Raw genomic sequence first — 16,911 nt, 5'->3', positions numbered from 1 at the left:
CTAAAATGCAGAGTTTCAGAAATACAGGGTGTAGAAGTTTCATTTTTATTTCGATTTTTTCTAAATAATTTCTGAAATAACGTCAATATTTGGATGAAAATTGGTGTCTGGGAGTTTTTTGACATGAGAAATTTGATTTTGATGTCAATATGACTCCTACTAGTAGAGGGCGCCACCTACGTGTGTTTTAACTGTTTGGAACCGTAATAACTTTTTGTCCGTACCTATAAAACTACCGAGTAAAAAAATATACATCTCTATGATTTTTGACGTAAAAAATATCTCTTTGTAAAAATCGCTACGAACAACCGTTCTTAAGATGTTTAGAATGGAAATAGTAAATACATGTCATTATTGACGAAAAATAATCACGTTGAGTAGATAGTTATTTCACTGAAATAATAAATTTGGGAAATTTTTATTTTTTTTAATTAATCATAAATTTTTCTGCAAAAAAAGATGATAAAACAGTTTCTGTTGAACATTTGGCACAGAAACAATTCAAATTTATGATTTGAGTCTAATAACTATTTAGTCAACATATTTAATTTATGTCAGTGATGACATATATTGATAATTTCTATTCTAAATATCTCGAAAACCATTACTCGTAGCGGTCTTTACCAAGAGACCTTTTTCGCGTAAAAGACGTCGTAAATGTATATTTTTTTACTCAGCGGTTTTATACAGGTACAGACGAAAAGTTATTACTCTTCAAACCAGTTAAAAAATATGTAGGTGGCGCCCTCTACTAGTAGTCACTACTAGGAGTCATATTGACATCAAAATCAAATTTCTCATGTCAAAAAACTCACACCAATTTTCATCCGAATATTGACGTTACTTCAGAAATTATTTGGAAAAAATCGAAATAAAAATGAAAGTTCTACACCCTGTATCTCCGAACTAAGCATTTTAGGACATACATTTATACGAACTTTTTTACTTATTTTTATCTGCAGAATATGTTGCCGAAGTTTCCGGAATACAGTTCGGACCACCCTGTATAGATAATAAAGTTATATAAAGCTATCAGTTAGAATTTAAAATTGTAATAAAGCAAAAAAACAAAAATATGCATTGTAATTGGAAAAACGATAGGTCTGGCAAGACTGCAGATATGACTTTTGAATCAGCGAATATCGATATACCTACCCCATATCCAAAATTTCAAATATTACCGGTCTTTCAGATATTTACAAGATCCAGACTAACCCGGTATAAATAAATTTATAATGTATATTTATAATAAAATAAAATACCTGGACACTTCTTTAGTTCTGTCTCCCTAAAATCCACCATCTAAAAAACGTATTTAGTTGATTGATCGATTATATTTGAAATAACTACGTACGTTAGATAGAAATGACTTTATTTTATTGAGCAATAAGATCACACTCCATCCATTAGCTACAAATTCCTTCAATTGAAATATATATCCGAACGAACTTCCTATTGTAAAATTATCTCCCATATACTTCTGAATCCTAAAAATCAGCAATCCATGTTTTGCATATTTTTATTATTATAGATATACAGGGTGTCCCACTTAAGATGGATACAAGCCAATATCTTGGTTGTTTGTTGAGCGATCTTTTTCATTTTTGGCAGGAGGCTGTATGGCTATAAGACGTACATTTTGTCCAGGGTAAGAAATATAATACCTCATACACGTACGTTTTAATGGGGTTTGATATTTTTCGAGTCACGAGTAACTACCCTTAGGACAGTATTTATTTCAAATCTCATAAATTATATTGAATCCTCCTTACCTAAGATACTTAAGTTCTAATTTTTATAAATATTGATACAGGGTATGCCACTAAAATAAGACATGTTTATTTTTATTATTTTTTTTTAAGTACTTACGACACCACTGGATAAACAACTGGTTTATTATCAATAACCAATTATATCCAATTATCAATCATTAATAATCGATTTAAATTTTCAGATAGCTTCCATAATAATTAAGATACGATACAAAAAAAGTAAATATTTTCAATTTATTTTGTTTACTTTAAACAATAATTGTTTTTTAAGTTTGTTTTTGTTTATTGTGTACAAATGAATAAAATGAGTTACAAAATAATTTAAAAACCCAGTTTTCAATGGGATCTGAAATATGATTTTTATTCGTTTTATTGAGGAATATTTTAAAAAATCTAAATAGTTAGATATTTAAAACAATCACTAATACCTTTGAAAAATATGCTCCTTACAAAGATTTATAAAACTATAACGAACTAAAAGTCAACATCTTCGACGAAACCGCCATAATTTCTAATGCATGTTTAAATGCAACAATCAGGAACAGAGTATAATTTAAAAACTAAGATGGCCATGGAAACAAAATAATATTATTTTTAGGTCACGAGTCGAAATTGTTGATATGTCACTGTCACATTGTTAAAATTAATAAAATTAAAAAAAATGTAAAAAAAGTAAACAAAATAAATTGAAAATATTTAGTTTTTTGTATCGTATCTTAATTATTATGGTCTATCTGAAAATTTAAATCGATTATTAATTGATAATTGGATATAATTGGTTATTGATAATAAACCAGTTGTTTATCCAGTGACGTCGTAAGTACTTAAAAAAATAATAATAAAAATAAAAATGTCTTATTTTAATGACACACCCTGTATCAATATTTATAAAAATTTGAACTTAAGTATCTTAGGTAAGGAGGATTCAATATAATTTATCAGATTTGAAATAAATACTGTCCTATATATAAGGGTAGTTTACTCTTGACCCGAAAAATATCAAACCCCATTAAAACGTACGTCTATGAGGTATCGCATTTCTTACCCTGGGCAAAATGTACATCTTATAGCCATACAGCCTCCTGCCAAAAATGAAAAAGATCGCTTAACAAACAATCAAGATATTGGCTTGTATCCATCTTCAGTGGGACACCCTGTATGTATAATCAGTCTTCATATAGAGTGGCCCATCAAAATGTTCCGCAAGGCATAAAGGCTAGGGTATTTTTTTCTTCAAAAAATCGAAAAATACGTCAATTTTGTTTGTGAGGGGGACAACTTTTGCCCTACAAATTATTGCAAAATCTTTAACCCTCTAAGCGGAGGTGTCATCCCCCAACTTTTTTCAAATGGGAAGGGGGGTCAAGTGGCACCGCAATGAAAAGAGCTTTCTATTCTCTATATTTCCCCGCTCGTTTTTGAAAATCGGTCGAGTCATTGAGTAAATATGAAGGATTGAAATTTGAAAAGTTTATTTAAACATTTATCACAGTAAATGATAAGAATAAATTCCTTCGACCAATTTTCTCTTTTTTCTTATTATTTCTAGATGTTTACGCATTTTTTCACTTGCCACAAGGTTGAACGATCAGGTGCGGTAGTTGCTAGATAGCTGTTCTGTGACTTGTGCGTTGAAGTTCTTCTCAATATCGTTAAACTGATCCACAATAGAATTTCCAAAAATACCAGTCCACATGTTCAATTTCTGAGGGTTTTGTGTGTGCATCTCGTGAAAAACCTTGGAATTGTCCTCGGCCCAGTACCAAAAGTGTGCCGATTAACTACACCGTTCAAAAAGAAAGTACACTCATCCGAAAAACACACATTAAATAGGAAATTATTATCATTCGCCTGTCGTTCACTCATAGTTTCACAAAATTGCAAGCGACGATCAAAATCGTCTTCGTTACCAACTGAATTTTGTACGGGTGGAACTTGTGTTTTTTTAATATCCTTTGGACACTTGTACGATTCACGCCGGCCTCATTGGCTAATTTTCTTGTACTCAGCGTACTATCCATGGCAACTTGGCCCAATACGAATACCTCCATAGCTTCATTTACTACAGGATTTTCCCTCTGCCTCTTTTTATTCATAACGGAACCAGTTTCGAAATGTTGCTACTAACTCGCTCAAATTTTACCATAAAGATGCCCTTCCATTCTGGGGTACGTGTTGTGCGACTCAATTTGACGGCATTTTCAAGCTCCAGAAGAGAGCTGTTCGATATTCACTAGGACTAAACAGCAAAACTCATTGCCGGGACTTTTTTAAAGAATTAAGAATATTGACTCTTCCTTCCTTATTTATATTTGAATCCGTTTGCCTAATACCACAATAATACGTAAACATGTATCAGCTTCTCAAGAAAGGCCATCTCACACTTATCCACTCAGGAACGCGGAGCAAGATCTTTATCTACCTACCCCACGCTCAGAGTTAGTTAAAAGTTCAATATTATACAACTCGAAAAAAATGCACAATCACCTGCCATTTGAAATCAAATCCATAACATCATTTTTTTCATTTGGCAAAGCATTGAACTCTTATTTACTAGACAAGGCTTTCTACGCCGTAAATGAATTATATTTGGATTGAAAATCGAATTTGATCTTGAAAACACTGGTCTAATGTTTGCTATTGCTATATTTACTAATGACATCGAAATTAATTTATTTAGAGGTCATTGATATTTTGCTATAAACTGGCTAAATATTTTTGAATATTTAGTCAGTTATATTTTTATAATATAATAATTACTGAGTAAAAAAAATTACATTTGCTACGAGTAATGGTTCTCGAGATATTTGGAATCAAAGTTGTCAATACCTCTCATTATTGACATAAATTAAACATGTTGACTAAATAGTTATCAGACTGAAATCATAAATGTGAAATGTTTTTGTGCCAAAAGTTCAACAGAAACTGTTTCATCGTCATTTTTTCGCAGTAAAATTTGTGATTAATTTAAAAAAAATTGGCGCCGGAAGGCACGGATAGCCGCCCATACTAAAATATGTTAATATCTCAAAAACTGCGACTTTGACTGATTTTGATGTTATTACAAATTTTTTTGTAAATATTATTCCTAATCTTAATTTGAAACCCGCGTTTCGCTAGCTACTGTAATTTTGTAGTTACGATTTTTTAAAATTGTTAACCCCCTCCCATACCCCCTTACCAACTCCTAAGTTACCTACTATATTTTTCTCTTTAATTGTGTTCCTGTTAGTTTTCTCATGACTGATTACTTAATAATTTAATATTACTTTTATTAAAAATCTCAATATTATTGACTTTACTTTGGAAAACCATCTCTTGCTTTCTGATTGATGAACTGCGCCATTATTGAACAACAATATTGAAATCAAAAATGAATTTGAATTGAAAATATTGAATTGAATTGGGAAATCCCCAAAAACAGCTCCGGGTCCGGAAACCCTAGTGGTATATAACGATATTAGCGAATAAAGGCTTATTACGACACTTTAACTGTCAAAGTTGTTAAATATAATATAATGTTAAAAATAAAATTGTCTACTTACACATCCATTTCTTCTAACAGTTTATTGCTGGTTTCCGTTTGTAAGTTGTAATTCTTACCCACAATTATTTCTAAAATAAGATAATATCAATTTTCCAAAATGTTATTATTTTTTTTATTTTTTTTTTATATAATTGGGATAAATTTATATTTTAGACTTTAATCGTGTCTGCCTGTGGCTAATAAGAGCGCTTGCACACACACCGATAAAATCGGTGCCGGAGACGGCTTTGCACACCTTCCGACAGTTGTATGTTGTATTTAATTCTATTGTATTTGCCGGTCCACGACTATTTTGCCGGATCGGAGTATATGTAAAAGGAGCTAATCTATTTATATTGCAATCCATTTCAGGGCTGGTACCGGCGCTGATTTTGCCGGTGTGTGTGAAGGCGCTCTAAGAGGTAAGTGTGTCTGGTGCTAACCCTAGCATACTGAGTGCTACCCCCTGCTAGTACAGTAGCTTTAAATAAAAACATGTGTTTATTAAATAGAGCGCCCAGCAAGCCGCCACCTTAAGAAAGGTAATGGAAAACCACCTTGAGTATATTTCCTTAGTAAAAGCTCTCAAATAGTACTGTTCGGGTTCAACGACAGAATATAGGTTCCGTGTACTTCAGACAAAAACTGATAACACACATCACAAGTTACAGTTGGGTAAAAAATCGCTACCTGTAATTTTGTTACCGTGAAATAAAAGTCACGGATCACAGTAGTTACCAAGATAAAAATAAAACGTCTTTGAAAAAAATTGGAATTAAAGCGTGACTGTGACTGATACGGCAAAAGTCGCCAGTCGTGAGTCGCGACTGTCTCGAGATGCGAGGTGGTTTGACGTTCTGTCATCCCAAACTCCTTAAATCGCTGTAAGGCTGAAAATAGCAAATCACCCCGCAATCACGCGTGATGTACAGGGTGACCAGATAGGGCGCTTTTGCGCAAATTGGAAAGAAAGTACGTAATATGTAGATGTACGAAATTTGGCTCATAGCTTTCTTGAGTGATGTAAATGAGCACAATCCCTAGAGCACTAGGGATTTTTGGACAAAGGCCCCTTAGGGTTATTGTGGAAATTCGACCCCTAGAGGATGAAAGGTTGCATAAAAATTTGTTAAAATCTGTTATAGGACTATGAAATTTTTCACGGAGGCTCCTTGGTTGACGTAATTGAATACTAAGAGGCGATTTTTGGAAATTTGCTCTTGAAGGGGGTAAAATAAGAGGTGAAATTTGTATACAAAAAAGTTTAAATATTTCCTAGGAGTACGAAATTTTTAAGAAGAAGCGATTACAGCTAAGCGAAACAGTTAGAAGCGATTTTCGGAAATGCATCCTTAAGGGGGTAAAACTGGGAGTGAAACTTTCTATAATTTTTTTAAAGTTCGTTCTAGAAGTGTGAAATTTTATACAGACGGTCCGTAAGTGACGAAAGCGAGCCTATTACTCAGAAGCCAATTTTGGACGTTCATCCCCTAAGAAATAAGGAATGAAAATTTGTACAATTTTTGTTCCTTATGTAACGTAATTTAGCACTAAGAGGGTGAAATAAAAGGTAACCGTTCTGAAAAAAACTGTCATAAGAATAGGAAAATTTGCACAGAGTCTCCGTATGTAGATTAATGGAATACTTTAAACGATTTTCGGAATTCATTTTTTAAGGGGGTGAAAATTTGTATAATACGGTGGTCTTCCGTCGCGGTCGGCATCCCAAACTAGTTGCTATATCTGAAAGATCGATAGTGAAATCGCAGTCGAAGTTAAGAAGTAACAGTAAATAAAATATCACTAGGTTTATAACTATCAGGTTTACTACGAAATTATGGCCACAGAATAACCCTAACATAAAAAATAACACTTACGATTACACAGTCTCAGGTTAGTTTCGCGGCGAATAAAAAAATCACAGTCACAGGTATACCTGTGAGTGCACACGTGTGTGAAATCACGTTTTAGCCCAACTCTATCACAAGTACATGCAAGAGGTCGCGTACGCAGCTAAGTTCTGTGCAGAGCATGACACTATCAGAAGTTGTGTCTTCAGACAAATAAACAATATACTCTAAAGAAAAGGAGTCAAAACAAACAGTAAATAAAACTAATACCTCGATTATTCTCAAATTATAATACTACTAAATACTCCTTTGCTACCAAATACTCCTTGCTTTATATGCATTTTTGAAATGTAATAATTTACAACAAATTTTTCCAACACTTACCGCAAAATGAATCGAAGGAATAGCGTCTAAACACGTTAAAAAGGTCATCGTAACCATTGCGAAAAACGTCTAGCAACACATTGCTATTACTGTAGAAGTAATGCACATAAGAATTGAGGATAGGCTGGCTGAAACTTTTCGAGAAAAACTTGCGACGCACTCGCCAAGCATCAGCTAAAAGTGAAGTAATAATTATTTGAAATTAATAAACATAATAGCTACTGCTTAAAAAAGAATTACAGTCTTAAGACTGATTGATCTATAGAGAATTAAAGTCACTCCATTTTTAGGTATGTATAAGATCGTACATGGAAGTCCATTTTCAGTTTACAATTTAAAAAACCACAACACAGTATAAAAATGTACTTGAAGCCCCTTTTATATATTTTTATTTTTTTTTTAAACATGTCATCATTATCATCATCATCATCATTTCCAACTTATTCAGTCATTTCCAGTTATGTTGTAGCCTCTCTCACATAAGTAGATACTCCTTTTGTACTTGGGCCCATTATTGTCTATTGTTGGCTGTGCGGGCCAAAGTTATCCTTGCTAATTTCCTTCATGGTCCCCTCTCAGGTTAGGTATTTTTCTAGGTCTTTTAATTCTTCGTGGGTACCATGCTGTAATTTTTGTAGTCCATCTGTTGTCCGTCCTTCTTGCCAGGTGTCCTGCCCATTGCCACTTGAGGGATTTGACTCTTTGGATGACATCTATTACATAGGTCTTTTGCCGTATCCACTCTATTCTTTTACGGTCTCTCTTGGTTATTTCCAGCACATTTTGTTCCACTGGGCGTTGTGTGACTTGCAGTTTTCTTATAAAGGCTGTTTTAGTGTCCAGGTTTCGCTTGCATAGGTCATGACTGGTAGTACACATTGATTGGTCGATTGTTTTTTTCTATAGATAAAGTTGTTTACTAGATTTGAATATGATTGAGTTTCTTCCATAAGTACACAATGCTAACTTAATTCTTCTGTTGATTTCTGGCAGTAGTGATCCCGAGCTGTGTATTAGTTGTCCCAAATATTTATATACTTCTAGCGTTGATTGAAAGAACTTATTTCCTTCAATCAATGCTTCTAGTTTGTTGTGCATTACTTTAGTTTTTGCTAAATTCATTTTGAGACCTATTTTATTGCTGGCTGTATTTAGTTAGTTAATTTGTGCTTGTAGTTCTTCAGGACTATTGGCAATTAGGACTATTTCAGCAGCGAATCTTAGATGATTTAGATATTCTCCATCTATTTTTAATCCTTTGTTGGTCGAGTCCACTTAACGGAAGATTTCTTCTAGTGTTGCTGGGATATCGCGTAGCCTTGTCGTACTCCTATGCCAGTTGGAAACTCTGGGGTTGTTTTATATACCATTACTTTTGCTTTCGCTTCTTTGTATATATATATTGACGAGAGTTTCTATCAGGGTTGGCATGATTTAAATCAAGTGATTTTTTTAATTCTAATCATGTGATTTAAATAAAAAAAATTCACAGTCCTTTACAAAGATGCAACCGGAGGGGCATTGAAAATGATGAATAAAAACGTAAAAATATGATTACTGTTAATATGAGTGTATTACATTCATATGTTTAAATAACGAACTTAACAAAAAACAACAGATTTAAAGATTCACTGAAAAAGTAGTAGTGTTAACCTTAAATAAAACATTATCAATAATAATTATGCGATCGCACCTATCCGTAAAACAAGCAAGCAAAAAAACCTCGAAAAAAACAAAATAACATACAAAACATCAGGTTAACATGATGACAGATCATGATCAATGACAGATAAAGAATTCTTACGGAAAGTTACACTTTACGATATAATTTTTTAACTGTTAAAGGCAAACCCATTTAAACACAAAACTTTTTTAATACCTACTACTGTATCTAAAAGACTTTTTTAAATTACTAAATTCTTAGCCACGCTTCTGTTTTCTTGGCTGTTGTGCGTCACCTCACAGATTAACAGGCCCACGTTTGCACCAAAGGCGATGCTGCAGACTACTAGGTAGACCGGTCGTAGAAATTTATGTTATACAACTTGTAGTCAATCTACACAAATATTATCAAAAACTTTTTTTCTTTTAAAATGTGTTCAGATTTTATAAAAAGTATAAGTCAAAATCGCAAAACTTAAATTTGATATGAGTTTCTTAGTTTTTAACTAATATAGTGGCGAATTACAAAAATTCCTTTTCAATGAAAATTAATGAGTTAAATAAAATAATTTAATAAATTACTAGCTTTTTCTCGCAACTACGTTCGCGTTACACCTCGAATCGTTTATGCATTGATTTAAATGATTTTTTACTTCTTTATAGAGAGCTAGTGAACATATAGATGTTTTTTATTTTTCATCTTTTTTTTATTTATTAAGAGCACTAATACTCTCTTTATAGGTTATTTTTTATTCTTTGAAGGATAATTGAGGAAGATATATTTCCTTATGATGTCACTAAATAAACCCTTGTATAAAATTTTATACTGTCTGGTTTATAATGTTATAGTATTGCATTTTCGTACAGCAAACTTTCATTCCCTATTTTACTCCCTAAGGGTATAAATTTCATAAATTCGCTTTACCTTTGTGCCAATTTTTATGTGTATAATCCAGACGTCACCAAGTTTTATATAAATTTTTACTAACTTTACCCATTTGGTTGATGAATTTCAAAAATTTCTTCTAATTCTTTTTGTAGGATTTCATTCTTCTAGACGAAATAGTAAGGAATTTTCATACAACAAACTGTTCCGAGATAATTTTACTCTCTAAGAGGATGAATTTCCTAAAATCGCTTTGTGTAGCTAATTCACTAATGTCGTTTAAACGAACCTTTGTGCTAATATTTATGTATCTAAAGCTGGCGGCATCAACTCACTCTAAAATATCTAAAAACGTAATATATAATCTAACTGACACACCACTGACAATGACAAATAATTTATTTCTGGAGGTATTGTGTGTAGGTGTTTTTCAGGTATGTTTTAGTATTTAGTTGTTTTACACAAAGAAATAGCCATTAAGCACTATAAAAATACTTCATAACAAATCTACACATATATACCTTTCATTTAAAAAAAGAATCATCAAGGATTGGTAAAGCGGTTTCGGCGGGATGGATGCAACAAAAAAACCGTTTGAGCTTTTATATATGTATGGATTAATTATTTTTCCAACATATTTTATAAACTATAAAACAAAAAAAACAAAAAATATATTTATAAACTATAAAACATTTCTTATTTGTGAGATTAAAAAAACAAAACAATGCATTGGTTAAAATAAGTACATTCAATACATATGTATGTGTTATAACATAATATAGCCATTACTATTATACTATTATTATTAAAATAATATGTGTGTAACATATTTCTTTAACGAATTAACCTGTAACAGACATTTATATGCCCAGTATATTTTTGTTTAACAAACCAATCAGGAAAAATCCAAAACCTACCGTTATAGGAGGTATAAGATGATTAAACTTATATGATGACAACTACTTATCGGATAACAAACATAGATAAAAGAAAATAATCTTCTATTATAACAAATTAATTACTACTGTCAGCTAGTTCAGCTACTGTCTAGGTAGAATATACCTAGAGTACCTACACCTACCTATGATGTAGGTAGATTAAAGCTTATTTTCACGTTACCTCTCACTTCGATGTCACAAGCTGAATTTTTCAGGGATGGAAGTACAGTACATGATATGGGGACCCTTATTCCGAAAGTAGTACAAAATTAGACCGGGTAAAAGGGCACTATCATCAAAAATCGATATATTAATACCACCGTATAGAAAACAAATACTTATTTTTGATCCAGTACACAATAAAGTCTTCGTAGGGAGCAATTTTTATAATTATTTACAAAAAAACATTTCCATTAGCGCTTATGACCAAAAAACTTTAAACATGAATAATCATTTCAATCATGCGAAAATTTGGTTTAAAATAGATTTTTTTAATATAACTTTCATTTAACGAAAAACGAAGGCCTAAATGAAAAAAAGAAACAATTTAAAAGTTTCGCTTATGTCTTGACAAGGTATCAAAGCAAACCCCATATTTTTTGCTTTTAAACTAATAAAGATATATCAATAAACAATTAGCGATGTAATGGTTTTTGCGAGCGTTGGCCGACTGCCGCCGCTGCGCCGAGATTTCCTATACCCTTGTATATATGACGTCATGGTGTGGCAAATGTAGCATTTTAATTCGATTTGGGCTCCCTTATATAGGATAACAGAAACATTTTCAATGTTAATGTTAAAATTCTACAAACGTCAGTAAAAATGTAATTTTTAACGCATGCTGTCAGTGCCTATAAAATGAAATGTAATATTATGTCCATATTATGTCACTGATGGTAAGAGTCATTTACTTTTAGCTTTAACTTTAAAAGTAAGTCACGTGATTTACTTTTAACACTGAAGCGATAATTTACCATAGCAAGCATATAGCAACCATAAATTTCATAATTAATTTGATTTATTGACGTAAAAAGTAATAATACCTTGATATATACGAGCATAAACTTGTTTGTAGAAAAAATAGTGTATGATATGTGTGCTAAAAGTGATTTTATTTTGTTCGAAGGGATGGGACAATCCGTGTCCCAAGCTTCCCTTCTCACAAAATAAAATACCACTTTTAACACTTATTATATCATAAATAACTATTATTGAAACTTTATTATAAATCAAAAAAATTTCGTTTCATCGGTCATTTTATTATCTTTGTTACGCTGCTGCGTATCCCTTATTTCTTGTGTGGCATAACATGTATATTTTGTAAAATAAATTTATAAAAAGAGTTGAAACTCAAATAGGAAATCCAGTCGGCTCATTGAATCGTCCTGTATATTTAAAAAATGAATATCGAGCAAAATACTTTACCATTTTGGACGAGAAGGCAATCTTCAAACAGCATCTTAACTAAACAATAAACCGATGCTTTATCCAAACTATCGGGATGGTTAAGTATAACTTTTATAGTATCCGCGTCATCTGTTACAAGGTTATAAGTATGACCTAGCCATAAGTTGCACGGAAGTCTTAGTTCATTATATGCTTTACGCATCATATTGTATAAATCTAAAAACAACAAAAAAAAAACAGGGTAAGAGATAGACATCGTCAGTACACAACATATACAGGGTGGTCCGAACTGTATTCCGGAAACTTCGGCAGCATATTCTGAAGATAAAAATAATTAAAAAAGTTCGTATAAACGTATGCCCTAAAATGCTTAGTTTCGGAGATACAGGGTGTAGAAGTTTCATTTTTATTTCGATTTTTTCCAAATAATTTCTCTTGTAAAGTCAATATATAGATGAAAATTGGTGTCTGGAAGTTTTTTGATATAAGAAATTTGATTTTGATGTCAATATGACTCCTACTAGTAGAGGGCGCTACCTACATATTTTTTAACTGGTTTGAAGAGTAATAACTTTTCGTCCGTACATGAAAAAAAACTACTGAGTAAAAAATATACATTTACGACGTTTTTTACGTAAAAAATGTCTCTTGGTAAAAATCGCTACGAGTATTGGTTTACGAGATATCTGGAATCGAAATTATCAATACCTGTCATCATTGACATAAATTAAACATGTTGACTAAATAGTTATTAAACTGACATCATAAATTTCAAAGTTTTTGTGCCAAAAGTTCAACAGAAACTGTTTTATCATTAAATTAGAAAAATTTATGATTAATTTAAAAAAATAAAAATTTCCCAAATTTTTTATTTCAGTGAAATAACTATCTACTCAACAGATTTATTTTTCGTCAATAATGACATGTATTGACAATTTCCATTCTAAATATCTTGAGAACGGTTGCTCGTAGCGATTTCAAAAAGAGATATTTTTTACGTAAAAAGTCACAGAGATGTATATTTTTTCCTTGGTAATTTTATACAGATAGGGACAAAAGTTATTACGCTTCAAAACAGTTAATACACATGTAGGTGGCGCCCTCTACCAGTAGGAGTCATATTGACATCTAAATCAAATTTCTCATGTCAAAAAACCCCTAGACACCAATTTTCATCCAAATATTGACGTTAGTCTGTCCGTCTGAGGACTCCATTAGGGCACCTCTATCCACATGCCTGGTTCCAATCCCCCAAGCCCTCAACTGTAAAAAGTTAATTCTATCATCCGACTGGATAGACCTGGCAGCTGTGGCCATTAATTATAGCGATTTACAGTAATGTTATTAAATTATACGAATATTCTCGTTAATTATTGGTTTGAAATAAATATGCCTATGTCCTCCAATGAAAATGCGAGTTACTAACTCTAATAATTCTAATTCTGAGCTAGAAAATGAGCTAGATGCTTTACCTAAACCGTTATTCAGATGCTACAAACCTATTGATGAAAATATCCATGAAAATTGACTTCCTAGCACACAACCAGAGAATATTGGTACACAGTACACAGGTAGAGTATCAAGTTTATTATAGTGATTTTCTTAGCCGCGTATGGCACAGATCGTAACCCAGAGCGAGTTAATTGTTTTACAAAGGGATATATCTACCCCGAATGGGATAGCTGTGGCAACACTGCCGTTACCACTGTTCCTGACGCCAGCTCGTGTGTCACGGCCTTGAAGTTTAACTTAAACGCTCGTAAAGAAGTTTCATTTCAAAAAACTAACAACCAATCACGGCTTGTCTCGGTCGATTTTGATCTGTTTCGGAGTTTGGGACCGAGAAAAGCCAACATTCCCCGCAACGTAAAAAAAGCTTTGAGTTTCCATCTGAAAGTATTTCGATAAATGCTTCGCGAAATGTTTTGCGAAATATTTCCAGAAGTATTTCGCCCGAGATTTCACCAACCAAACATTTCGGGCATTAGTTAAGTCATTGGGGATATTCGCTTGGAAAAAAGTCCGGAAATTTTGCAACTTTGCAGGTTTATAGGTTTTGGGGTCCCTAACTAAAATCCATAAAATGCACATTCCCAGACTTGCCGCCGGCGCCTAAAATCGGTATTTTGTGAATATCTCGAAAACTATGCGTTTTTCGCGAAAATTTGAGGAGAGCAAAATTAAAGAGAATAAAATTTCCTATAAAAAATGTTTTATAAAAATTTTCGCTCAAGTCAACCGTTTAGGCACAAAATCCCTGGAAATTTTACAATTTCACGTAAAATATATGATATATTATATGTATAGTCGATTTTCCGAAATCGAATGTCGATTAGGGTTCACTAAAACTAGTTTTAGTTTAGTTTCTTCAATTTTGTAATAAAACAGTGGCGTATCATTAATTCGCTCATTAATTTATGAATAATTAATTTTAATTATTGAAAATGTGTAGGTACTTGTTTCGACACCACCCAAGAGATAAAGTACATGGCGGGTTTATTTTAACGTGGTCTCTCCGGAGGCCTACTCCACTAAATAAATTAAAAGCTTTAACTTATCTGCACAAGCCCGACGGATCTGGCTTATTGATGTCAAAGTCGATGGTGTCTGCTGTGCTGGACTCATCAGGGTGGTCTCTCAATACGTTCAACACTTCATCTTCAGCCGCCAGAGGGATATCTACAGGCAACTCCTCTTCATCGGATTCGTCGAGTGACACTTCAGTGACGTTGTCACAGGATTTCCCATTGCAATATGCACAAATCATTGAACATTTTAATCCTGCTTTTCTGCATCCGCAGGCTTTACCATAGTTGTTGGTTTTGCATTTACAGGATAAAAATGCCAATAGGGCATTATTACTGCTGGAGTAATGCCTGTTATTGTTTTCTTCTAACCCCATTCTTCGGCATCTTTGGTACAACCAGACGAATGCTGAACCTGATGGTGGTAAGTTCGCAATGAATGCTGTCCAGCACGACAATCAATTATTCATAAATTAATGAGCGAATTAATGATACGCCACTGTTTCATGACAAAATTGAAGAAACTAAACTGAAACTAGTTTAAGTGAACACTAATCGACATTTGATTTCGGAAAATCGACTATATTATGTATATCATACTTTACGCAAAATTGTAAAAATTCCAGGGATTTTGTACCTAAATGGTTGACTTTAGCGACAATTTTCATATAACCTTTTTAATATATAACCTTTTTTGTTTGAAAATTTTATTCTCTTTAATTTTACTCTCTTCAAACTTTTGAGAAAAACGCATAGTTTTCGAGATATTTACAAAATACCGATTTTGAGCGCCATCTTTGCAAGATGGCGGCGCCGGCGGCAAATCTGGAAATGTGCATTTTATGGATTTTAAGTTAGGGACCCCAAAACCTATAAACCTGCAAAGTTTCAAAACTTCCGGATTTTTTTCCGCAGGCCCCTTTTTTGATCCCCAATGACTGAACTACATAGTGTAGAACGTGTTTAAAGTTCTAAAAAATCTAACCAACTACAAACTGAAATTTCTGATAAACTATTAATTAAGTATTGTTCTAAAAATTATCACTAACCTGTATGTCTAAGCTGCAAATAGTTGCCGAGTATCGGATAAAACTTGAAGCTATTAAAATTTTTAGCAAACTCAAAAATATGTCTTTTTCTGTAGAGAGACCATGCAACTGCCGTAAGGATTAAAACTACGGATGCACATCCTCCTATTAAAATTTTTATCAGTACCATAGTACAAAGCTACCAAGAACTAATTCTTGTTAGGGTTATATAGCTACTATTTGCGTATTTTACTTTGAAATAACCGTATTGAACTTTCATGTTTAAGCCATTAAAAATTTTTTTTAGTAATTAATTAATTAATTGTTTACAATCCTATAATTGAATGAAATTAAAGTTGACGTTACATTAATTATATTTTTAGAGAGATAATTATTATCAAAGTTTTTCTATTTTTTGTAAATTAAAAAGTGTCAATAGAGAGTTTTCAATAAATAACTCTCGAACACTCAGAAATGCTTTTTTAAAAATTTATTTATTTACAAAAAAATGGTTTTAATACATGTGTATGCTATGATGGTTGACAATCAACTTACTGAATTAAATGAATTAGAATAAAAAGTAAAAAAGTATATGTCAGCCTAATTGTCTTGGTGGGAACGGCTGTCTCTCTTCTTATTGAAGGATAGGAATCTTCTGATATATTTCCTCCCCCTGTAGATTCAAATCCGAGGTTTACAGTGGGATTTGAACATCTAATGGATTTTCTTGACGTACGGGCTTCTTGTAGACACATCTTAATATGAATCTTCTGATTAAATAACAACTAATCAGTAAGATTATTGATATATAGATAACGACTGTCCAGATACTAGGAGATGTTGAAAAATCAGTATTATCTATTTTCGACTAATTTTGAAGTATTTTTCCTCTTATATGTTGTAGTTCGTCTAACTCGACATTTTCCAGTGATA

The 16,911-nt window shown here is 32.5% G+C and overlaps 1 protein-coding gene across 4 annotated transcripts in view; it reads right to left on the bottom strand.

Annotated features, from left to right (window-relative positions):
* LOC115880077 (cytochrome P450 4C1) overlaps positions 1 to 16,217 on the bottom strand; it is a 32,098-nt gene extending 15,881 nt beyond the window's left edge. Inside the window, exons 1-6 of one of the 4 annotated variants that reach the window (XM_030897205.1) lie at positions 16,000 to 16,217; positions 12,444 to 12,641; positions 7,533 to 7,706; positions 5,318 to 5,387; positions 1,355 to 1,487; positions 1,263 to 1,302 (exon numbers count right to left, since the gene is read on the bottom strand). In XM_030897205.1, coding sequence (XP_030753065.1) covers positions 1,263 to 1,302; positions 1,355 to 1,487; positions 5,318 to 5,387; positions 7,533 to 7,706; positions 12,444 to 12,641; positions 16,000 to 16,168 — 784 coding nt within the window. In that variant the 5' untranslated portion in view covers positions 16,169 to 16,217. The remainder of the gene's footprint in view (positions 1 to 1,262; positions 1,303 to 1,354; positions 1,488 to 5,317; positions 5,388 to 7,532; positions 7,707 to 12,443; positions 12,642 to 15,999) is intronic. The other 3 variants (XM_030897206.1, XM_030897207.1, XM_030897208.1) reach the window with 3 other exon arrangements.
* Between the last annotated feature and the right edge of the window lie 694 nt (positions 16,218 to 16,911).

The sequence above is a fragment of the Sitophilus oryzae genome, unplaced genomic scaffold (assembly GCF_002938485.1).
Source record: "Sitophilus oryzae breed Bouriz unplaced genomic scaffold, Soryzae_2.0 scaffold_1614_pilon_pilon, whole genome shotgun sequence".
NCBI lineage: Eukaryota > Metazoa > Arthropoda > Insecta > Coleoptera > Curculionidae > Sitophilus > Sitophilus oryzae.
Note: the sequence above shows the minus strand (reverse complement) of the source record. Positions and strands in the feature narration are given on the sequence as shown.